Consider the following 26165-nt stretch of genomic DNA (forward strand, 5'->3'; position numbering starts at 1 on the left):
GACCATTCGAGATCGAAGGGCTAGAAGACGCATCATGGCACAGAGACAAGCTCCGGAGCCAGAGGACATCTTTGATGAAGGCCCCGATGTCCCAGAAGAAGATTCCGAGGATCTCGATCATCTCCGAGGCAGAAGACTCAGACGACCTCATCACTCCTGGGCAACGTGCGAGTACTACTGCCCCTGCCCCAACCCCTCCAAAACCAAAGGCAGTGGTCAAGACTTCGCCTGTTGGCCCCAGTCAAGACCGAAAACATCCTTCAGAAGCCCCGCCTCCAGGCTCGGCTCCGAAGAAAAAAGGCAAGCCTTCCGGTAGCTCGGGACCGAGCAAACCACATGTCATTGTCCCTTCGGCACCGAAGCCAAAAGAACACACTGCGCCGAAATCGGCTGCTCCGCCTTCCACCTCCAAATCGGCCCGACAACGCCAAGGCCCATAGATAAGCCGGCTTCGAAGGTTCCCAAGCCTAAAGATCCAGCTTCGGCTCCGAAACTAACATCCTCTGTACCAAAACAAACGGCTAAGGACTCTGATACACCTCCTAAAGCCAAAACCTATAAGGATCAACCACAACCTCGCTCGGAACCGACAAAATCGGCACCGAAAACTGTTACAGAGGAACAAGAACATTTTCACCCAGATCCCATCGATCCAAGGCAGAAAAAGATTTATATGAACCCAAAAACTGGACACATCTGCTCCAGTTCCTGTACACAAGAAGGACTCTGCAACATCGCCTATGCCCCCTTCTCCTACACTGCCTTCTAACCCACCTCCTCTGCCTACACCACCCTTACCTGTAACTTCTCCACCACATACACCACCTCCGGATGATGATGACGACGACCTAGGAGGTGGGGGGATCCTAATGACCCGTTCACGTATCCAGATACCTTACCACTTGATGATTGAGCATTCCATATCCCAACAGACCTACCAGACCCACAGCCATATCCCTCAAAACCATCTCCCCCAGATGATCACCTGGGGTTTGGCCAATTATTAAATAGAGCTGCACTTTATCATGGTGTTACAATGCACTCCGACGCACCAGAGGAAGATTTCCTCTTAGATACATTTGAACAATCCCAAAAGTCAGTGCAAATATTACCTATGATCAAACGAGTCATTAAGCATGCCCCTGAAGTATTCAAAGACCCTGTCCGTGGCAGGGTTCTTAACCCTTGAATAGAAAAGAAATATAGGCCTGCACCTGAAGATCCTACTTGCATCAAAGGACAGTTGCCTTTGGATTCTCTAGTTGTTTCCAATGCTAGGAAACGCACCAACTCCCAGACCTCCGGAGATGCACCATCCCCGGATAAAGAATCCAAACTGCTAGAAGCTTCTGGCAAAAGAGTAGCAGCACAAGCAGCTAATCACTGGGGTATTGCCAACACCCAAGCACTACTGGCACGATATGACAGGGCACACTACGACCAGTTAGAAAATCTCTTAACACATCTGCCTGACCAGTATAAAACCCAGGCAAATGACCTTATCCAAGAGGGCAAGCTAATTTCAAATGCGTCAATTAAATGTCCACTTGACGCAGCAGACACTGCCTCTAGATCAATTAACACCAGTGTGCTCCTTAGACGACATGCCTGGCTACGCATTTCAGGCTTTAAGCCAGAGGTACAAACTACCATACTCAGTCAGCCATTCAACCAAGAACAGCTATTTGGGCCTGCGGTAGACACTGCCCTTGAAAAAATGAAAAAGGACACCGAGACTGATAAGTCGATGGGAGCATTACTGGCTCCACAAACGCGTGGCTCCTTTCGGCGCTCCTTCTACAGAGGAGCCTCCAAAAATATGGGCGCAGACGCCTCATCTACATTCAAAGCCACTACACAAACATCCCCCAGTAGAAGATATTTTAGAGGCGGATACAGAGGGAACAACAAGGATCTTTCCGCAAAACCAAACAATTGTTTGTAGCTTTCTCTCCACCACATAATGGCAACCCCATCTCCAAATCTGGGATTGCTAGGTGGATAGTTAAATGTATCCAAATATGCTACCAGAAAGCTAAACGCACGCTAACAGTTCCCCCTAGAGCGCATTCCACACGCAAACTAGGGGCTTCCATGGCATTCTTAGGGAACATTCCCTTAGAAGACAGTTGTAAGGCAGCCACATGGTCTACAACACACATCTTCACTAAACACTATTGTGTTGACGTACAAGCAAAGCAACAAGCTTCTGTGGGCCAAGCTGTCCTTAAAACTTTATTTCAAACCGCTGCAACCGACACAGGTGACCACCGCTAGGGGAGATACTGCTGTATAGTCTATGCTAGTGTGTGATCTGCAGCTCATATGCCTCGAACGGAATATGCTACTTACCAGTATGCATCTGTTCTTGGCCTGTAGAACTGCAGATCCACACACGCCCACCCACCTCCCCGGGACCTGTATCTGTTCCAGCTTTCTTACTTAGATATCACACATGGACATCTCTTTCTCTTCTACTAACTCCATCATTTCCCATCATGGCGAAAAACAATCTAACGATGGAGTTGATGCCCATGCGCACTATCGTCCAAGGGAGGAGTCGCCTATCTCGTAACCACAAAGACTTCTTCCAAGACAACAACGTGCAAGCATCCGAGCCCAACACCAGATGGCGATCTACTATGCTAGTGTGTGGATCTGCAGCTCTACATGCCAAGAACAGATGCATACTGATAAGTAGCATATTCCTTCCCGATACTGGGCCTTCACCACCTGGTTTAATGGATGATTTCCTCAGTATAAATACTGCATCTGTGACAGAACTTTGCGCCCTTGTATCTGAAGTGAAATCTGGCTCTCCATTATACCATTCTCCCCCTGTAATGATGGAGTGTGGATTGGAGGCCATTCTGCTGACATTGTGAACAGCTCAACCTATCGTTGACAACGGGTGGTCAAATCCCCTCTGCCACTGTTAGACCCCTTCTGAAGAAGCCCACATTGGATCCTAACGAACCAGAACACTTTAGGCCGATATTCCTGCTTCTATTTAGCTCTAAATCAGGGGAAAAGCATGTTAATCAGCAGGTGATGAGGTATATTGAGGCTAAAGAGCTTCTGCACGATACCCAATTAGGGTGCTGCCCTCACTACAGCACTGAGTCTGCTCTATTGCTTGCTTCAGTGTCGTTGACTCATTGCTGATTGGGGAAGACGGGCGCTCTGGTTTTGTGGATTTGAGCGCAGCCTTCGACACCGTATCCCATGGCCGCCTTCTTGAGCAACTCTTAACGGCATGGCATCGGGGACCTAGCTCTGAGATGACATACCAGCTTTCTACAGGGCCGCACGTTTCACGTGACCCAAAAGCAGTGTGCATTTGAGACCTTCTCTCTGTAGCAGGGGGTGCCACAAGGTTCCACTCTTAGCCCAACCTTGTTAAATCTATATATGCACCCCCTTGCTGATGTGATTGAGTGTTATGGCTTTAAAATCGTGTTGTGCGCTGAAGACGCATGGCTAATCATCACCTTGACGCAAGATGAAGGCAGGTCTGGGGACAGTTTTAGAACTTGTCTGCTAGGGTTAGCAGAATGGATGGACTGCAGCTGCCTAAAGCTAAATGCTGAAAAAACCAAGGTCCTGGTCTTGGGGAATCTACCCTCGATCTGGTCCACCACATGGTGGCCTGATGCTTTGGGACCGACTCCCAACTCCTAAACAGAAAGTTAAGAACCTCGGCATCTAGTTTGATAATACTCTCTATTTTGATAACCAGATAGTCTACCTTCCTGGGATCTGCTTTGGCCAGGAAGACAGTAATTCAAGCCCGCCTAATCTCCCATCTGAACTACTGTAGCGTTTTGTATCTTGGGGCCACGCAAGTCAGTCTACAAATGCTTCAAAGAGTACAAAATGCTGCAGCTAGGCTCATACTGAACATTCCTAGATACTCATTGATGCGGTTAGCCCTTCCCAAACTCCACTGGCTCCCAATTAGGAAAATGATTTCTTTCAAAGCCTTATGCTTTTGCCACAAGATCTTGACCCTTAAAGGACCCAGATATTTTCATTCCCTGATTAGCCGTATCATCCTGGCTGATGTCTCGGGTCTACAGGAGCGGCATTCGCCGTGATCCCTAGAGTAGAAAGAACGCGGATGAGAGGCTGCTTGTTAAGTTTCCTGGCTGCTAAACTGTAGAACACCCGCCCTGCCGATTTGAGACCGGAACACTCAGAAGTGGTCTTTCGGAAAAAACACGAGACCTGTTCTTTTAGACAACCTTAAAATCAGCTTAGCTATATATTATTGACCATTTTAGTGCAGGAATCCTAGCTTGGGGACCCTCCGTACAGAGTAATCAGGCGCTCTATAAACTCACTAACATAACATTTTTGGACCTCTGCTTTTTCTCCGAAACAAATCCAGCGGAGTGTGGCTCGTGTTTCCGATTATTCCAAAGTGCGTAGATCTGAGGCATTTGTCTTTGGTAATGAAAGTGCACGGTCATTGTGCTGATATGGATGTGCAGTCCTAGAAATTAGGTACTCAAAATGTAGCATTTAAATCCCTTTGATTCTTGCTCAAAATAGAGATCGGATTTGATGGTATTGCTTAGTGTTGAGAGATTTTGCAGAGAATTCTGGAGCTCTGAATAGCATTAATTTCACACCTTAGTTGAGTATATATTATGCATCTATTTCGAAATAAATGGTACTTTCTCTAATCTTGGCCTAATTTTTGGACAAATGTCATTCAGTTTTGAATCTACAATATTCTCTAAACTTCATAGGCATTGGCTCGACCAATTGAAAAGGACTTGCCTTTGGTAACGCTCTTTCTGGTGGATAGTCTGGCTACCTGCAGATCCTCCACTTTTTAATATATTCCATACCTTTTGAATATCCCAGGCACCAAACTGAATTTGGAAACTCTTCAATAGCTCTCCGTGCATTGAAGGGGTGCTGGCTCCACTTTGTCACCGGAAACAGCCTCCCTGTAACCTTCCTAGAGCCATAAAGTTCTCCTGTCAGCTTACTGATGTCAGTTTCTATCCATATTTCATGCACCTTCAAGGCAGAGAGATAAGCCTAACATCGGAAAGACAGGTGTAGTACTTGCTATTGTATTGGGACCTTATTTGGAGGTCATGCTTAATAACCAGCCAGGCAATGGGGAGGTGGACAGGTCAGTGAGTAATCCACAGTAAGATAAGGTGTCCATTTTAAGATCATTACTGTAGGGAAGTTATTTTTTCTTTTTCAATTCTTTATGTTCTGGAACTCAAGTGGTCCACATAAAGCAAGACTGAAAAATAAATATAAGATCCATAGAGCCACACATTATAAACAAAAAATAAATTGATATGTAAGTTTTAAAAAGATTTGTACCCCTGAAATCATTTAGCAGAAACTTGGATGAGAATTGATCTAAATTCATAAAACCTTAAGACATGTATATAAACTGTATGCGACTTTTTTTGGATCAGTCAGTATTCACATAGCGCAGCGGCAATCCTGAATCAAAGTTAATATGAATTCATAAAACCTTTAACATATTTAAAAACTTTGATACGTATTTTTTAGTCTTTTGGATGGAGTAAAAATTCTGGTGTCATCTCAAGTGATGTGATATAGTTCTTTAATAACATTAACCCTAAGAGGGGGCGACGCCAAAGAGATAATGCAAAGCAAGCAAAGAGTACATGATTAAGATCCTGGATCCCCAAGTTACCCTCTTTCCCTTTTTTCCAGACTCGGACCAGTTTGCCATTAGCGCATTTAGCGGAAGCAAGTTCATTCAAAATAGTGTCCAAAAGCAGCGGAGACCATGGTCCAGATTCCAGGTCAAGCAGAGCTACCTTGGGGCGGCAGGACGAAATTACAGCCTTCAGCCTTTTCTTTGACATACAGGACATAACATCTGTCCAATAGCTAGTGGAGCAAGAGGCATCCTTCAGGTAGCTTTCAAATTGTATGGGAGAGAGGGAAGCCAGAACCTCTTCCTGCAATTGAAGATAGCGTAGCACTAAGTCATGATCCCGGTAAACTGTATATTTTCCAGGTTCTGAGCAAAAAATTCAGGATTCATCAACTCCCTCATAGAATCACTTTCGCTGTTCTTGAGCTGAAAGCCCCATCGAATCACACTGGTCAGCCCTTGTTTGTAGGAGCGCATTGACCAAATTCCAGCCTCATTGCTGGGGTAGAAACAAACGAGTTAGAATTACACAATTTACGTAAAATTTGCCCTTCCATTTTCTCTAAGCAGTCCCATTTTGTTATATTTATAGACTCTATGGCATATAAACGGGCCGGAGGTACTTTCGCCTTAAATACAGATAGCAAATGAATATAATGTCTTCACTCCATCGCATTGTAAAAAAGCATGCGACACATTGACATTCGGAGGAGCCTTAGAGGAACATTAGTCGACTTCTCTGGGCCCTTATCCCAGACATATTGATCTTTCCAGCCTTTCTGCTTCTTAGAATTAATACCTTACTATATGAGATGTTGATCTTCAAGTAATGTAGGGAGGTTGACTAGTGTAAAGGCACCAGCCTATTACTCAAGCTCTTGGGAGTATTTTTTCTTCTGTTGGTTACTTCTCCCTACAGATCCCTCATCTTTTTTTATATATTTCCCAAGCTCTACCTATGAGAAAGTGCCTCTTTTGACATGGTTATCCCCACTTGTTGCCTGGTATTTGAAGTGATTTCGAATGTAGTGCACAGGGTCCCTAACAACCAGGTACTCTGTGCCAGCACTTCTTCCCTAAAACATATCCACAATTGGTACTTCTGCCCCGGTAAATCCCTAGTGAGTGGTACCCTGGGTACCTAGGACCTGGAAGCTGAAGTGTCCCCTGGGGCCCCCTCACTAGGACTGTGCTACTGCCCTTGCAGCTTGCGTGCCCCTGTGAGGTCAAAAATGATAGTTGAAATGGCACCCTGCCTGGGTGCCATGCCAGCCACCACTGCCTCAAGCATAGGTAAGTCACCCCTCTAGCAGGCCGTATAACCCTAAGGCAGGGTGCACTATACCACAGGTGAGGGCATATCTGCTTGAGTAGATATGTCCCTACAATTCTCAAGTTTATTCTTAAATATTGTAAGTGCTAGGGAAACCATAAGGAGTACATGGGCTGGAAACTCAACAACTCCAGTTCCACAGCACCATGATGGCTTCACTCAAACCAAATCAAAACTGGAAACACTGATGCCAGTGTGAGATTTATTAAGCCATGTACTCAGAGGGCACATCAGAGGTGCCCCCTGAACCTAACAACCCTCGTGTGGTCACTGTTTAGCTTTAGGCAGACATGTGCAGAGTGTCTGCTCTCTGGGACGTGAATCAATGCACTTCCTGGTCAGAAGTGTCACACCTACCCCCTCATGATGGGCACAGTGCTCGAAGGGGAAGCTTCAAAGGCATGCCGCCTTTGTAATGTGACGCACACCACACCCTGCCTTAGGGCTCGTTAGGCATACTTTAAGGGTGGCTTGCATATATTAAAAGGTGAGGTTTGGGCTTTGTGGTTACCTTAAATGGCAAAGTCGAGTTAAGTTAGTAGTTAAAAACGTTCCTTACCTTCCAGTCTGCAGTGGCAGACTGGAAGCCATGTTTTACCTTGACCCATACAGGGTGTTACAACAAGTGCTGCAGTCCCCGAGGGGGGCTTGTTTGTGTGTTGGGGGGGGAGGCTTGGTGTGTGTGTGCCTCGCGGCGGGATGCCTGGCTTTCACCTTGTGGATACCCTGCTGGGTTATCTCACAGGGGAATACCAGGACGGGTTCCCTAAGCAAGCGCTTAGAGACCGGTTGGTGATTTGCGCTATATAAATATCTGTACATTTACATTTTTACATGTGTGTGTGTGTGTGTGTGTGTGTGTGTGGGGGGGGGGGGGGTTATTGACAGACCTTGGGTTTTCCTGGTATCATGTACTGGGGACTTCAAAGTAAGTTAGGCTATGCAGATTGGAGACAAGCTAATTAAACATGCACCATCTTAAGGTCTTAAGGGTAAGAGCACTTGCACAAAGACCTGTTTAGTAGGGTCAGGGCATTTGAGAGCCATTACACCAAAATCTAGTAGTAAAAATGGGGGCAAAAGATCGGAGTACGCCTGCAAAAGGCCTGTGTTCGAGGCATATGAGCTGCAGATTGTACACATAGCATAGATCGCCATCTGGTGTTGGGCCCGGATGTTTGCAGTTTGTTTTTCTTCTTGGACAGTCTTTGGAAGTCACGAGTTCGGTGACTCCTCCTTCGGTCCGTACTGCGCATGGGCTTCGGCTCCATCCTCAGATTGTTTTTTTCCGCCATCGGGCTCGGATGTGATACTTCGTGCTCCGGCTTCGAACTTCTACGGTTCCAGCCTCGACGGAAAATCCCCATAAATACAAGTGTCCTGCTTCGTCGCCATGCCTGGCTCAGGATCTCAGGGTTCAAGCCTGAAGTCCAGGCATCCATACTCAACCACCCCTTTGACCAGCAAACTCTCTTTGGGCCAAAGGTAGACGAAGCGTTGGAAAAGATGAAAAAGGACACAGACACAGCAAAGTCTATGGGGGCACTCCAAACACAAGCCTCTAAACGTTCCTGTCGACGCTCGTCCTTTCGTGGCACAGGCAGAGGCTCCTCCACCGATAACGCCTCTACCTCCTACAAGTCCCCTCCTCAAAATACCTTTTCAAAGGGCAATCAAAGGGGCGGTTACAGAGGCAACAACAATAAGGGCAGGGGCAAAACCAACAACACCCGTTCTGCCACCCCACCCGCACAATGACTCCCCTCCGCTCCCCCCAGACCATCCCACTCCGGTCGGGGGCAGACTGCAAAACTTTATCCACACATGGGAGTCCATAACATCGGACAAATGGGTGACCCAAATCATTCGGTCAGGGTACTGTCTCGAACTAACATCTACCCCACCCAATATCCCACCAAGGCACCGTCCAATGTCTCAAGAACATTCCACACTGCTCAAACAAGAGGTACTCTCACTCCTCCAAAAACACGCTATAGAGCAGGTCCCCGTCAATCAACAAAATCTAGGGGTCTACTCCCTATATTTCTTAATACCAAAGAAAGACTGGACCCTCAGACCCATTCTCGACCTCCGGCCTCTAAATGCCTACATACATTCAGACCATTTTCACATGGTCACCCTACAGCAAGTCCTCCCACTCCTCTGCCAGGGAGACTTTCTCACAACCTTAGATCTGAAAGACGCATACTTTCACATTCCAATACACCCCTCTCACAGGAAATACCTCAGGTTCGTGGTGGACGGGCAACATTACCAATTCACGGTTCTCCCCTTCTGGGTCACCACCGCACCACGGGCGTTTACCAAATGCCTAGCAGTAGTAGCAGCACACCTCAGACGTCAACATATTCACGTCTTCCCTTACCTAGACGACTGGCTGATAAAAGCCGCGTCCTACGACCAATGTGTGCAGCATACAAACAGCACCATCCAACTGCTCCACCAGCTAGGCTTCACGGTGAACTACCAAAAGTCCCACCTCATACCATCTCACACAAAGCAATATCTCGGGGCCACTATAGACACCTCCAAGGGTATTGCCTATCCAAACTCAGCCAGAATCACAAGCATTCAAGCCTTACGCAAAACATTCCTTCCTCAACACTCTCTTCCAGCAAGAGTGTTTATGAAGCTCATAGGAATGATGGCGTCTTGCATTTTCATAGTGCCCCATGCAAGACTCCACATGCGTCCACTTCAAGAGTGCCTAGCACAACAGTGGAACCAGGGTCAGCTGACGGATCTGGTGTTGGTGGACGGCCGCACACATCACTCTCTGCAGTGGTGGAACACCACAAACCTTTCCAAAGGGCGGCCGTTCCTGGACCCGGTTCCTCAGGTGACTCTAACAGCGGACGCATCGCTCTCCGGCTGGGGAGCGCACCTTCTACACCTCACCATGCAAGGTCTATGGACGCCACAGCAAAAATCGCTCCACATCAACCATCTGGAGCTCTTGGCGATCTTTCTAGCCCTAAAATCTTTCCAAAAACAGATTTCGGGCAAAGCAGTCCTCATTCGCACAGACAATATGACTGCAATGTATTATATCCAAAAACAGGGGGGGGACACACTCTCCCCAGCTCTCCCGCTTAGCCCAGAGCATATGGAGATGGGCAATTCCTCAAAACATCTTTCTCCTGGCACAGCACGTTCCAGGCGTACAAAACACCATGGCAGATCTGCTCAGCAGACAAACGCAACAACTACACGAATGGGAACTGCATCCACAAGTTCTTCACCCATTCTTCCAACAGTGGGGGCATCCTCAGATAGACCTCTTCGCCACCCACGAAAACAAAAAATGCCCAAGCTTCGCCGCCAGATACCCACACCCATTGTCCAAGGGCAATGCGATATGGATGAACTGGTCAGGCAGATTTGCATACGCCTTTCCACCTCTCCCACTAATTCCATTAGTGGTCAGGAAGCTACAACAGCACTCCCTCACACTCATTCTGGTAGCTCCGACGTGGGCCAGGCAGCCGTGGTACTCCACGCTACTACAACTGTCAGTGGTACCACATCAAAAACTGCATCTATCCCCATGCCTCCTAACCCAGAACCATGGAGAAATCAGGCACCCGGACCCAGCTCAGCTCAACCTGGCGATCTGGCTCCTGAAATCCTAGAATTCGGATACCTTAACCTTCCCCCTGATTGCATGAACATCATCATGGAAGCCAGACGTCCTACCACTAGAGCATGCTATGCCGCAAAGTGGAAAAGATTTGTAATTTACTGCCGTAACAATACAATCAACCCTCTAGATGCATCCATACAGCACATCATATGCTATCTGCTCCATCTTCACAGGTGTAACCTGGCATATTCATCCATACGCCTACACCTAGCAGCGATCGCTGCTTATCTACAAAACAGACAGCATTTATCACTCTTCAGAGTGCCCGCTATTAAAGCCTTCATGGAAGGCCTTAAACGCGTAATTCCTCCCAGGGCACCACCTTCCCCTGTATGGAATCTAAATTTAGTTCTTACACGACTAATGGGTCCGCCCTTCGAACCAATGCACAAATGTGAGCTACAGTTTCTCACCTGGAAAACAGCTTTCCTTGTAGCTATCACTTCCCTTAGAAGGGTTGGTGAAATACAAGCGTTCACCATACAGGAACCCTACATACAAATGCATCACAGCAAGGTCATACTTCGCACAAATCCGAAGTTTCTGCCCAAAGTCATTTCCCCCTTCCACCTCAATCAATCAGTGGAATTACCTGTCTTCTTTTCGCAACCCCAATCTGTTGCAGAAAGGGCCTTACACACACTTGATGTGAAAAGGGCGTTGCTATACTACATACAAAGAACGCAACCCTTCAGGAAGACTAAACAATTGTTCGTTTCCTTCTCTCCACCACATAAAGGCAACCCCATTTCTAAATCAGGGATAGCTAGGTGGATTGTAAAATGCATACAAATTTGCTATCAAAAGGCAAAGAGAACATTATCTGTTCCTCCTAAAGCCCACTCTACAAGAAAGTTAGGGGCTTCTATGGCTTTTCTAGGGAACATACCCTTAGATGACATCTGCAAAGCAGCCACATGGTCTACACCGCACACCTTCACAAAACACTACTGTGTAGATGTGCATTCCAAGCAGCAAGCTAGGGTGGGCCAGGCTGTACTAAAGACACTTTTTCAAACAGCTGCAACGGATACCGGTGGTCGCCGCTAAGGTTGGGTACTGCTATATAATCTATGCTAAGTGTACAATCTGCAGCTCATATGCCTCGAACGGAATATGCTACTTACCAGTATGAATCTGTTCTTGGCATGTAGAGCTGCAGAGTTGTACACGCCCACCCGCCTCCCCGGCTACCTGTATCCGTTCCAGTACATCTTATTTAGATACAACACATGGGTTTCTCACTGTTATTACTACGCTCCATCATTTCCCTGTTGGCGAAAAACAATCTGAGGATGGAGCCGAAGCCCATGCGCAGTACGGACCGAAGGAGGAGTCACCGAACTCGTGACTTCCAAAGACTGTGTCCAAGAAGAAAAACAAACTGCAAACATCCGGGCCCAACACCAGATGGCGATCTATGCTAAGTGTACAACTCTGCAGCTCTACATGCCAAGAACAGATGCATACTGGTAAGTAGCATATTCCTTCTCTAAACTTATTCTCAAGTCCATCTTCTCCCATCATAATTTGTCACTTGTGGTTGGTTATTTTTTATACATTCTGAACATCTGTTGTGCTTTATAAATCCCTGTTCATTCATTGTTCATTGATACGGCCAAAGTTACACATTAGAGACTACAGTTCAACATGTTTTTTCTGTACCAAACCACTATTATACAGGACCATTACAATCGTCTCTGGTAAACATTATTTCTAACAGCAGGTTCCCCAGGCGTCGGAGTGCATCCAGCAGATAAAAGCAGTGCCCCTGTCGCTTCAAGCCAATGTTGTTCCAAACCTTAATTACGAGCACACCAGATATAAGTGCCTCCCTTGCCCTGCTGATGTCCTTGCCTCTCTTTCCATACCTTCAGACCAGGATTAGGAGCTACTTTTACGGCTTTTGACAATTCGGTTTTTACAGTGTGCAAGGGATGTCCCCTCCAAACATAGCAGGGGTTAAGCCTTGTAGGTGCTGTTGCTAACAGATGTATGTGACCCCATGAGGTATGCCTATGGTGCGTGGGATTGGAACAGACTGCAGGACCTAGGACTACGCCCAGATAAACTCAAAAGTCCATCGGGCCAGGGTGCCGTAACTTTACATCGCCAAGCACTGAAAGACTACTTGCTGTGATCAGTTGAATTTGAAAAGAAGGTACCGTTCTCGCTCTTTAAGTCATTCCTACTGCAGAGCTATGTTGAGGTCAGTCATCATCCCCTTCCCTGTACATTTGAACTCCAGGGAAGGCGCAAGGGTTTCAACAAGCCTCTGACTCACTCCTGATCCCCATCAGAGCAAATTCGAAACTTGGAGCCAGTACACCCTGAATTCCCACGTCCTTCTGCAACATCGCAGCAGGTTGAGGCCTTTCATGAGGCCATGGTGCAGTTCTTTCACTTTACCGGTTCTTTCCATGGCACCGACTGGCCCCAAGAATTCGCAAGGGCTTCCAGTTGAACTTCTGCTGGCAATTCCACCATTGGTGCCGTCTGTGTCCTCTGAACCTGCTTCCTGTTTTGCACCTGCCCCGGTGCTGACTTCGTCCTGGCCCCATTCCCTGCACCAATTCCTTTCATGCTGATTACACAGGAGGGGGCTCAATCCATCCTGCTCTCCCACTCCGTTCCAAACTCGTCGCGACCTCGACTGAAGCCACGTCCCCATCCTTCTTGGCTGCAACCATCTCGCAATCCGTCTGATATATGGACGTTGCCATTATCTCGTAGCAGAGACCAGCTGTTGCGCCATATCTTTGGCACAGACTCAGATAAAGATGATTTTGATGAAGAGGATGATTTTGATCCTTCAATGTACTGAGGACAATTGGAGATACAGGATTCCAGTGGCCTAGCCACCTTCTAGACTATGGCCTGTTTTCCTCCAACCCACACTGCCACAGAAGAAAGCTCGCTAACCAGGCCAGACACCTACAAGAATCTCTTACCCCGTAACAAGGGGCCCTCACAGACACCCTTTTGAGGGGTTGGGCAAAGCTTTGCTCTGAACCTCCAGTAATCTGACAAATTGCTCATCGCCATAGACCAGCACCAGGCAACGACAACCTTCTTATACAGCATCCCATGCTTCAGAGCTTGTTGCTATACAGGCACCCACAAGTAAGTTGAATACTAACACCGTCCCCACCACCCGCTGGATCACGAGTCAAAATGCATCAAAACTTTTAGGAAGCATATTTTCTTGTCTGTGAGCCGTGCGCTCAGATTTGTCAATCAGCTGCCTCTTTTGTTGCTATTCACATGTCCTCTGGGATATGGTGGCCCACATTTTGTCAGCTGTCCTAAACTACCTGCAGGCTTTTGTCCACCAAATTGTTCATTTTAGACGCTGCAAAGTTTGCCATTTCCTTTGGCTTAAAGGAAACCAAGTAAGAGATCACACTTAAAAAGACGTTTAGGTCAGGCAATTGAAAAGACTGTTTAGAGGGGACAATGGAAAAAAACGTGGCACTAAGGCGCTGCACCTGGATGGCCTCTATGGGCTTCTCAGATGATGTACAAGCATCTTTGATGGACATACAAATAAATGATTTTTGCCTTTTTTGGTGAGAAACCGATTCAGCCCTTAAAGTATAAGGAAAGAAGGTCCCCTGCACATTCCTGGAATCTATTTGCACCCATCAGGCAGTTCACCAGCATTTCGACCCCACTGTGGCAAGGGTTTTCAGTCTTGCCAACTCAAGACCCCTCTGACAGCCCAGAAGGTCTTCCAACCTTTTTATGGCTAAGGTCGCAGCTCACATAGCCAGTGCCCAGGATTTTGGGGACAATATGCAGCTCAGTTGCTCACCCCTTCAGCACCTGCAGAACCGCTTAAGTGTGCATTTTTTTAGGCCGACAGCGACCTTGTTAGAGGCAGGATCCGATCTTTCCTCCATGGGTTACTAGCCATCATGCCCAACAAGTGGTTCCTACAAATTGTCTGCTGGGCTATGTCCTTCTGTTTATTTCCATGCCGCCGCACCTTATGTCGCTATCAGATCATTTGACTGAGGACCACCAGTCCGTCTAGCAGCAGACATTGCCAGCCCTTTTGGCATCCAGCATGTGAAGTTGGAGCTGGGTGTTACTCCTGCTACTTCCTAGTGTTGAATAACATTGGGCCTAACTCTCTGCACCCGGCTGCCCTTGTGCCGCTGAGGGTGAACCAACTGTACCTACTTCACCCTGGGAGACCCCTGAGTCTATGCCCAGAACCTTAACTCTGCCAGTCGAGTACTTACCTTTAAACCGATAACTCAATTTTCTCCATAGGGTAACATTGACTGGCTTTTCCTGAATTTCTTGTGTGGACTTTTCAAAACTTAAAATATTCACCAAAAAATCAGCCGAGTAACAAACGAAAATACTCACCTGCTCTTAGGTGAGCTCCCAGTGCTGGATCTTGGTGCCCAGCACTGACTCTGAAAAATACTTACAACTGTACTTACCAGTAACCCAATTTTCTCCCTTAGGAAATCATTGACTGTTTTTCTGTGAAATTTCTTCTGTGTCAATTTCTGCAATCTTTAAATATTCTTTAAAAATCGTATAATTTCTGAAAACATAATTACTTACCTGTTTTGGATAAAGGACCCAGTACGGAGTCTAGGAACCCAGTACTGGATTACAAAAGTAACGAGAACATACTATACCTGCAACTTGAATTTACTGCCATAGGGAATCATTGACTGTTTTCTGTGAAATATTTTCTAAGTGTCAACTTTTAAAAATAGCAAAATATTGTCTAAAAATAATCACAGTAATTAAGTCGACTTTCATCACTTGATTCCAAGTACTGAAACTCCAAAAGTAATCCTAAATGTAATCTGTGGCAAATAACTTGAAACTTCCATTGAACTCAATGCATTGTTGTGTTTAAAATAGTTGCCTATTGCAACCACTTGTAACTTTCTGCAAAAGTATTTATATAAAGCATCTCATTCTGAGAAAGTATATTTTAATACCTATTGTTGGTTCTAAAATAAAACAAGCATATATTTTTTTATGTAAACCATTGGCCTAGAGTTCAGTTATTGAGTGTGTGAGACCATTTGCTGGCTGAGTGTGTACAACAAATGCTTTACATTGTCCTCTGATACTGCCTTACTGCTCGACCAAGCTACCACTTTAGAGAGTAAGGTTATATCTAACTTTAGCCTCTGCCAAACCTCTGGGGACTGTGGACTCTGTACACCCTGTACCTACTTGGGAACAGTATATACAGAGCCACTTTCTCACACCTCGTCAGTGCCCCTCTGGTGTTCACAAAAGTAATGGCTTTTGCCGCGGCACACCATGGGATTTTGGCACTACTAGTCTTCACCTACCTCGACGACTGGCTGAAGGCAGACTCGTCCCAGGCAGTCATCAATCACCTCCAGACGCTGACAAACCCTCCTCATATAATGGAGGTTCACTATCTCAACATGCTTAAGTCACATCTGACCCCTACCTGCTGATTCTTCCATTCATCTCGCCGTTCTGGATATTGTACGATTTTGTGCTTTTCCCCGTACCGGAGAATGTGGTACATTCGGCCTATGATCCTGCAGTCCTGGATCTCAGGGCAGATGACCCCCGAGACTGCTTTGATTGTTGGCCTCCATCCTGCTGGTGAAACATGCTAGATGGCATATGTGGTCTCTGCAGTGTCACCTTAATCTCTGGTGGACACAGCACCTAAGGAATCAGTCGGATTGTATCCAAATTGCAGAGGAGACTGCAAAAGACCTGCATTTGTGGCTGCTTAGACTGTAAATAGGTCAGTGGTAGGCCCCTCTCCTTGCCCCTCCAGATGTGACATTTGTGACTGATGCACCGCTTTTGGGTTGGGGTGGACATTTGGGAGAGGTGGAGATCAGAGGCCTCTCGTCTTCAGCAGAAGCTAGACTCATCATCACTTTGTTGGAGTGGAAGTTCTTCCTGCCCACTGTGAGAAAGTGGCTCTGTATATACTGTTCCTTAATAGGTACAGGGTGTACAGAGTCCACAGACCCCAAGGGTTTAACAGAGGTTAAAGTTAGATATGATCTTACTCTCAAGTGGTAGCCTGGTCGAGCAGTAAGGCAGTATCAGAGGACGTGTAAAGCATTTGTTGTACACACTCAGTCAGCAAATAGTTCCACACACTCAATAACTGAACTCTAGGCCAATGGTTTGTATATAAAAATATATGCTTGTTTTATTTTAGAACCAACACTTGGAATTAAAATATACTTTCTCGACAGAAGATGTTTCATAAAAATACTTTTGTATATGCAATAGACTTTTTAGTAAACAGTTACAAATAGTTGCAGTAAGCAACTCTATTTCTACACACAATACATTGAGCTCAATGATAAATTCAAATTATATGCAACAGATTACTTTTTAGATTACTTTTGTAATTCCAGGCTTGGATCCCAGATCCAGTCCTGGGTCAGTTCTCAGAATCAGCTGTTGAAAGTCGACTTTGGTACTGTAATGATTTTTAACTAATATTTAGCTATTTCAAAAGTGAGCACTTTGAAAATATTTCAGAGAAAACAGTCAATGATTCCCTATGGAAGGAAATGTAGGTTACAGGTACAGTATGTTATCGTTACTTTTGTAATCCAGTACTGGGTGTCTAGACTCAGTACTGGGACATTTATCCAAAACAGGTAAGTAATTACGTTTTCAGATGTTATACGATTTTTGAGGAATGTTTAGAAATTGCAGAAATCAACACTTAGAAGAAATTTCACAGAAAAGCAGTCAATGGTTTCCTATGGAAGAAAAATGAGTTAAAGCGAAGTATAGTTGTGGGTACTTTTCAGAGTCAGTGCGGGCACCAAGATCCAGCACTGGGAATCTTTCTGGATTCACTATGCTGTGCATTATTCCGCGATCTTGTGGTTGGGTCAGGATTCGTAGTCTTTTTTCTTTGTTTTTTTTGTAGCCCAGGTGGGCGGCGCCGACCCACCATTTGGTGCACCTCCTGTGACGTCGTCGTGCTTCCTGCGGAAGTCCTACCTTTGGGGCGCCATCTTCAGATTCTTTTTTCCGCCGTTGGGTCTGGATCGTCATCGGGAAGCTCCAGAGATACAATCGAAGGAAGAAGGAAAAGCGAGTTTCGTCGATAAAGAACTACGAAGATATCACAGGAAAGGAATATATCACATCAGGAGCGCGAAGAAGGAAGTGTTCCGCCTTTTTCTTCGACGCCCTTGGAGAATGCGCACTCAGAGGCCCTGAGCGCAATGGACAAGACGCCATTCAAGGTCTGCAACCTCTGCCTACCGGTCGACCACCAGAGCAAGGACTGCAACGCCTGCTCAGCCTTCGCGCCGAAGACGCTCCGGGTGAGAGAACGTCAGAGAAGAGCCAACGCCAGCATGGATGGCAAGGGTAAGGCCCTGTCGCTCTACGATCTGGGCCTCTCCACAGACGATGAGGACAACGTCGCCGAGGGACCCGAAAACTTCACGGTCGTAGAGACCGACAAGAAAAATGAAGACTAGGTAAGAGAATCGTCGAGCTCAAAACACCCGAAAATGCCTCAAACCCGAGGGTGACTCGAGAAAATCTGAGTCAAAGTCCACGAAGGGAGCCCCGGCGCCGAAAACTTCGACGACCAAGGGGGGAACCATGGACAAGAGGCCGAGCGGATCCTTCGAAAATGACTCCCTGGTGCCGAAAGACGCCGAAAGGCAAGGTTCGTCGAAGACAACCCATGAAACGGGGCGCTCGACGCAGAAGGACAGGTCGGCGTCGACGCAAGTTCCGTCGAAAAGGCCCGCGGTCGACGCCGAAAGCATCTCCAAGATGGAGAAAAAGAAGAGGCGGCTCGAGGCCGAAATGGATAACATCCTTCAGAGGAAGAAGGAGTTCGACGCCAAGATGTTGGAATTCAAAATTCCAACGGCTCCACTGACGAACGTCGTCGAAATCGAGGACGAATTAGACACCGAGGGGCTGCCGAGAGATCTCGAAGAGGAAGACGAGACCTATCATGAAGGCGAAGCCGAGGAAGAAGACCAGCAGTCGTTCTACAGCTCGGCGCCATCAACCAGCCACGACATCGAATGGCAGGATCTCCACACCGAAAACCCCGAGGAGCCCGTGGACACGTACCCTTCGAGGCCTTCTCCACCCGACGACATCGGGGTGTACAATATGGTGGTCAGGAGCGCAGCGACAGCCTTCGGCGTGAAACTGGACGAGGAGAGGCCGAAAGCCGATTTCCTCCTCGAGACCCTGCTCCCCATCCAGACGAGGAGCCAATTCCTCCCCATGCTACAAAGTGTGATGAATCAGGGGAGAGAGGCCTTCAAGGAACCAGCGACTTGCCGTTCGATCACGCCCAGGACGGAGAAGAAGTATAAGCACTCTTCTCTGGACCCCCCTTACATCAAGGGTAGTATCAGGGCCGACTCCATCATAGCTTCCACGGCCAGGAGAAGGGCCAACGTGCCAGCAACTTTGGGGCCACCACCAGATAAAGAAAGCAGGAGGATAGACCTCACAGGAAGAAAGGTCGAGAGGAACGCCGCAATGCACTGGCGCATGGCGAATTCCAATGCACTTCTCAATAGGCACCAGTACCAGCACTGGGACGAGATGGGGGAGCTAGTAAAACACCTCCCTGAAGAATACCGCCAAAGAGCCTCCCACCTGGTGGAAGAAGGTAAAAACATCGCCAACTCTTGTATAAAGACTGCGTTGGACGGGGCAGAGACTTCGGCAAGATTAATGGCCATAGGGGTCACCGAGAGAAGACATGCATGGCCAAGAATCTCGGGGATTCAAACCGGAGGTGCAGAACAACATCCTTAGCACCCCCTTCAACGGAGAGACACTGTTCGGAGCAACAGTAGACGAGAAACTCACCCAGCTGAAAAAAGAAAACGAAACGGCGAGGTCCATGGGGGCCCTACAGCTAAGGGGGATGAGGAGAGGCAATCCCTCTAGGAGACCCTACGGTCAGGGAGGAAGCCAGCAGGGAGCGTCGCACCAGGCGTTCCAGCAGGGTCAGCAGGGTGATAGTCACGGACAACAAGGTCAACAGAAGCAAAACTGGCAGTACCAACCTCGGGGCCAGTCCTTTCGTGGGAGAGGGAACGGACGTGGCCAGAGGAGGAGAGGGGGTGACCAACCCTCATCAAAGTGACTCAGCACGCAGGAGGACGCCTACCCTCGACATGCCCCCAAGGGTGAGGCGCAATACAGTAACATCAGGGGGGAGAGAAGAATCAAAAGCCTACGAGCATCCAACACCAGTAGGCGGAAGACTGAGGTTCTACCTTCAGGAGTGGCGGCGTATAACCACAGACAAGTGGTTTTGCAGCGTGAATCTTTCTGGATTCACTATGCTGTGCATTATTCCGCGATCTTGTGGTTGGGTCCGGATTTGTAGTCCTTTTTTTTTTTTTTGTAGCCCAGGTGGGCGTCGACGTACACCATTTGGTGCACCTCCCGTGACGTCGTCGTGCTTCCTGCGGAAGTCCCACCTTTGGGGCGCCATCTTCAGATTCTTTTTTCCGCCGTTGGGTCTGGATCGTCATCGGGAAGCTCCAGAATTACACTCGAAGGAAGAAGGAAGAAAAGCGAGTTTCGTCGATAGAAACACTAGAAGATATCAGGAAAGGAAAAGATTTCATCAGGAGCGCGAAGAAAGGAGGACCAGCGCCCTTTTTCTTCGACGGCCTTGGAGAATGCACGCTCAGAGACCCTGAGCGCAATGGACAAGACGCCATTCAAGTTCTGCCCAAACTGCCACCACAAGTTCGCGCAGAGAGACCAGCATCCGGTCTGCAACCTCTGCCTACCGATCGATCACCAGAGTATCGACTGCAACGCCTGCTCAGCCTTCGCGCCGAAGACACTCAGGGTGAGAGAGCGGCAGAGAATGGCCAACGCCAACATGGACGGCAAGGGGAAGCCCCCGACGCTCTACGCTCTGGGCCTCTCCTCAGACGACGAGGACAACGTCGCCGAGACAGCCGAAAACTTCACGGTCGTAGAGACCGACAAGAAAAAAGAAGACGAGGTAAGAGAATCGTCGAGCGCAAAACAAAAAGTACCTCGACAACACGAGGGTGACTCGAGAAAATCTGAGTCAAAGTCCACGAAGGGAGCCCCGGCGCCGAAAACTTCGACGTCCAAAGGGGGAACCACGGACAAGAGGCCGAGCGGATCCTTAGATAAGGACTCCCCGGTGCCGAAAGACGCCGAAAGGCAAGGGTCGTCGAAAGCATCCCATGAAACGGGCCGATCGACGCAGAAAGAACGTTCGACGTCGACGCAAGGTTCATCGAAAAGACCCGCGGTCGACGCCGAAAGCATCTCCGAGATGGAGAAGAAGAAGAGGCGGCTCGAGGCCGAAATGGAGAACATCCTTCAAAGAAAGAAGGAGTTCGACGCCAGAATGAAGGAATTCAAGATTCCAACGGTTCCATCAGCGGACGTCGAGGAGGTCGAAGACGAGTTCGACGCCGAAGGGCTGACAAGGGAACTCGAAGAGGAAGAAGAGCCCTATTATGAGGGAGAAGCCGAGGAAGAAGACCAACGGTCGTTCTACGAATCGGCGGCGTCTACCAGCAACGACGTCGAATGGCACGATCTCGACACCGAAAACCCGGAGGAGCCCGTGGACACGTACCCTTCGAGGCCTTCGCCACCCGACGACATCGGGGTCTACAATATGGTGGTCAGGAGCGCAGCAATGGCCTTCGGCGTCAAACTCGACGAGGAGAAACCGAAAGCCGATTTTCTCGTCGAGACACTGCTCCCCATCCAGACAAGGAGCCAGTTCCTCCCCATGCTACAAAGCGTGATGAATCAGGGGAGAGAAGCCTTCAAGGAACCTGCGACCTGCCGGTCGATCACGCCCAGGACAGAAAAGAAATATAAGCACTCCTCCCTGGACCCCCCTTACATCAAGGGTAGCGTGACCGCGGACTCCATCATAGCCTCCACGGCCAGGAGAAGGGCCAACGTACCAGCAACTTCGGGCCCACCCCCGGATAAGGAGAGCAGGAGGATTGACCTCACAGGAAGAAAGGTCGAGAGGAACGCCGCAATGCACTGGCGCATGGCGAATTCAAATGCACTCCTCAATAGACACCAGTACCAGCACTGGGATGAGATGGGGGAGTTAGTAAAGCACCTCCCCGAAGAATTCCGGCAGAGAGCCTCTCACCTGATAGATGAAGGCAAAAACATCGCCAACTCCTGCATAAAGACGGCGTTGGATGGGGCAGAGACTTCAGCAAGACTCATGGCCATAGGGGTCACAGAGAGGAGGCATGCATGGCTAAGAATCTCGGGATTCAAACCGGAAGTGCAGAACAACATCCTTGGCACCCCCTTCAATGGAGAGACACTGTTCGGAGCAACAGTGGACGACAAGCTCACCCAGCTGAAAAAAGAAAACGAGACGGCGAGGTCCATGGGGGCCCTACAGCTGAGGGGAATGAGGCGAGGAAATCCCTCGAAGACCCTACGGTAGGGGAGGAAGCCAGCAGGGGACGTCGCACCAGGCGTTCCAACAAAGTCAGTAGGGTGAAGGTCACGGACAAGGTCAACAGAAGCAAAACTGGCAATATCAACCTCGGGGCCAGTCCTTTCGCGGGAGAGGGAACGGACGTGGCCAAAGGAGGAGAGGGGGCGAACAGCCCTCGACAAAGTGACTCAGCACGCAAGAGGACGCCTACCCTCGTCAGGACCCCAAGGGTGAGGCGCAAAAAAGTGTCATCAGGGGGAAGAGAAAATTCAAGAGCCTACGAGCATACGACACCAGTAGGCGGAAGACTGAGGTTCCACCTTCAGGAGTGGCGGCGTATTACCACAGACAAGTGGATACGGAACGTTGTGCAGTACGGGTACTGCGTAGATTTGGAAAAAAGACCTCCAAACAGGAAACCAAGGAGAAGACTGAGATCGGCCCAAGAACTGGCAATACTCAGAGAAGAAACGCGGAAACTCCTGCAAAAGGGAGCCATGGAGACAGTGCCGTTCAGAGAACGCAACAAAGGGGTCTACTCAAACTACTTCGTGGTTCCGAAGGTAGACGGAGACCTCAGACCCATACTAGACCTCCGTTACCTAAACAAGTTCATCAGAACGCAAAGGTTCAAAATGACTTCACTGCAGGAGGTTCTGCCACAGATAAGAGAAGGGGACTTCATGGTCACCGTGGACCTCAAGGATGCCTATCTTCACATCCCAATAAACAGAAGGCACAAGGGCCTTCTAAGATTCAACATCGAACAAGAACACTACCAGTTCACGACCCTGGCCTTCGGATTAAAATCAGCACCAAGGGTCTTTACAAAATGCCTGTCGGCGGTAGCGGCGCACCTACGAAGGCAGGGAATACATGTCTACCCCTACTTGGACGACTGGCTGGTCAAGGCAAACTCACGCGGAAAGTGCGAGAGGCACGCAAAACGCGTAACAGACACCCTCACAAAACTGGGATTCTCGATCCACTGGGGAAAATCATCGATGGAACCAGAGCAGGTGAAGATTTTCCTGGGGGCAAAGATCAACTCCCGCAACAGTACAGTAGTGCCCAGCGAGAGGAGGACAGAGGCTCTACTGAAGGAGGCGAAGCTCTACCAGAAGGGGCGAGCTCTGACAGTGAGGGCTGTGAGCAAGATGATGGGGATGATGGCGTCCTGTATCCTGCTGGTGCCGAATGTACGCCTGCACATGAGACCATTCCAGGAATGGCTACAACAACAATGGTCACAAGCAAACGGAAGCTGGGAGGATCTAGTGGTTGTTACGCACGCAGTGCAGGAGGAGATAACTTGGTGGAACAGAGGCAACATAACAGCAGGGAGAAGCCTGACACCACCAATCCCAACAGTGACCATTACCACGGACGCATCGCAGAAGGGATGGGGAGCGCACATGGACTACCTCAGAGTGAGGGGTCTATGGGCCCCAGCAGATGCGGTCCGCCATATCAACTACCTCGAGTTGAAAACAATCCTGCTAGCCCTGAAGGCATTCCAGAGGCACCTGTTCAACAAGAGGGTGTTGGTCCAAACAGACAACACCACGGCGATGTTCTACATCAACAAACAAGGGGGGACACAGTCGTTCCCGCTCTCATCCCTAGCTCAGGAGATTTGGAGATGGGCCATACCTCTCAGGATAGATCTACTGGCAATTCACCTACCGGGGAAGGACAATGTGGAGGCAGACTGGCTAAGCAGGCAGACCTCAGCATCTCACGAGTGGGAGCTCAATGGCCAGGAAACGGAGAAACTCTTCCGGAGATGGGGGACTCCCACAATAGACCTTTTTGCAACACGCCACAATGCAAAATGCCAAAGCTTCGCGTCCAGGCAACCAGATCAGCAATCCAAGGGAAATGCCCTATGGATAAGCTGGTCGAGGACATTTGCCTACGCCTTTCCACCGATACCCCTGTTGCACAGAGTGCTCGACAAGTGCAGAACCAGCAACATGACCCTGATCCTGGTGGCTCCGCAGTGGGCGAGGCAAACATGGTTCTCACAAATTCAAGAAATGGCACAAGGCGACCCATACAGGTTCGAGAGGAGGAAGGACCTGCTCTCAATGCAAAACGGAGAGGTCCTACACCCAGAGCCAGAGACCCTCAACCTGGCGGCATGGCTCCTGAAGACATAGAGTTCGCGCACCTAAGATTGCCGCCGAGCACGATGCGAGTGCTACGGGAGGCGAGGAAACCAACTACACGAAAATGCTACAGCGCAAAATGGAAGAGGTTCACTGTGTGGTGCCGGAAAAAGGGCCTGCAAAACACAATGACAAGAGACTCAACAGTACTGAGGTACCTCACACACCTTCTAAAGAGTAACCTCTGCTCGAGCTCACTAAGGGTACACCTAGCGGCCATCGTGGCCTACACCAGAGGTGAAAAAGGTGGGAGTTTCTTCAGCTCGCAGGTGGTGAGGAGATTCATGGAAGGAGCCAAAAGGATGGCCCCCCCGAAAAGGTTGCCGCCGCCGGCTTGGAATCTGAATGTGGTCCTGACGGAGCTCATGAAGGCACTGTTTGAACCCATTCACAAGGCCACACTGCAGATGTTGACTATGAAAACAGCCTTTCTGGTGGCCATAACCTCACTACGCAGGGTGAGCGAGCTTCAAGCACTAACGCTGCAGGAACCCTACATTCAGATTCACAAAGATAGAATAGTCCTGAGGACGGACCCACACTTCATGCCCAAGGTAGTGTCGGCGTTCCACATAAATCAGGCTATCCAGATACCAAGTTTCTTCCAAAACCCGACTACAAACGCAGAAAAGGCACTGCACACCCTCGATGCCAGAAGAGCGGTGATGCACTACATTGAGAGAACCAAGGAACTCAGGAAGTCGAAACAGCTGTTTGTGTCCTTTGCTACTAGCTTCATGGGTAGACCAGTGACTAAGGGCACCATCGCAAGGTGGATTGCCCTCACTATTCAATTCTGCCACAAACAGGCTGGACAGGAGCTAGCGGAGGGGCCGCAGGCTCACCCCACAAGGAAGAAAGGGGCCACCGTGGCCTTCCTGGCGAACACGCCCATCCAGGACATATGCCTCGCGGCAACTTGGGCATCTGTGCACACGTTCACGAAACACTACTGCGTGGACATTCAGATGAACAAGGAAGCACAGGTTGGACAGAAGGTGCTTCAGCACATTTTCAACGACCAACGCTCATCTACCACCCAGCCGCCACAGAACTAGGAAAACCGCTACAAAATCGATGCACAGCATAGTGAATCCAGAAAGATTCACGCTGCAAAACGAATAGTTTCTTACCTGTCGGTGTAGTTTTGCAGCTTGAAGATCTTTCTGGATTCACTAGCGAACCCACCCACCTCCGCCAGGAAGATGAGGATGGAGGAAGAGGGGGTAAAATGGAAAAGATCAAAGAAATACAAACCTACAGATAAATGAACAAGAAGGATTAATCAATCGCCTAGGGTTAAAAAAAAAAAAAAAAAGAGGAAAGGAAAAAAGAACCCGAAGATGGCGCCCCAAAGGTGGGACTTCCGCAGGAAGCACGACGACGTCACGGGAGGTGCACCAAATGGTGTACGTCGACGCCCACCTGGGCTACACAAAAAAAAAAAAACAAAGAAAAGACTACGAATCCGGACCCAACCACAAGATCGCGGAATAATGCACAGCATAGTGAATCCAGAAAGATCTTCAAGCTGCAAAACTACACCGACAGGTAAGAAACTATTCGATACTGAACGTCATGCAATACGGATACTGCGTGGATTTGGAGAAAAGACCTCCAAACAGAAGACCAAAGGGAAGGCAGAGATCGGCTTAAGAACTGGCCCTACTCAGAGAAGAAACCCTGAAACTACTAGAAAAAAGAGCCATAGAGGCAGTGCCGTTCAGAGAACGCAACAAGGGGGTCTACTCGAACTACTTCGTGGTCCCGAAAGTAGACGGAAACCTCAGACCCATCCTGGACCTGCGATACCTAAACAAGTTCATCAGAACGCAGAAGTTCAAAATGACTTCGCTGCAGGAGGT

At 48.6% G+C, this 26165-nt stretch overlaps 2 protein-coding genes across 3 annotated transcripts in view; both read left to right on the forward strand.

The window, feature by feature from the left end:
- GDI2 (GDP dissociation inhibitor 2) overlaps positions 1 to 26165 on the forward strand; it is a 312370-nt gene that overhangs the window by 175741 nt on the left and 110464 nt on the right. The gene's annotated exons all lie outside the window — the stretch shown is intronic.
- Positions 17638 to 25602, forward strand: LOC146855675 (uncharacterized). Its single transcript, XM_085650636.1, has 2 exons — positions 17638 to 19973; positions 25454 to 25602. Exon 1 carries the CDS (start codon positions 18274 to 18276, stop codon positions 19459 to 19461), a length of 1188 nt encoding a protein of 395 aa, XP_085506762.1. The 5' UTR covers positions 17638 to 18273; the 3' UTR covers positions 19462 to 19973; positions 25454 to 25602.

This window comes from Triturus cristatus, chromosome 4_1 (assembly GCF_964204655.1).
Source record: "Triturus cristatus chromosome 4_1, aTriCri1.1, whole genome shotgun sequence".
In the NCBI taxonomy this organism is placed as follows: domain Eukaryota; kingdom Metazoa; phylum Chordata; class Amphibia; order Caudata; family Salamandridae; genus Triturus; species Triturus cristatus.

Bases quoted from the DNA above. Each gene is read 5' to 3' on its own strand.
- LOC146855675 (XM_085650636.1), top strand. From the start codon at position 18,274: ATGGACAAGAGGCCGAGCGGATCCTTCGAAAATGACTCCCTGGTGCCG.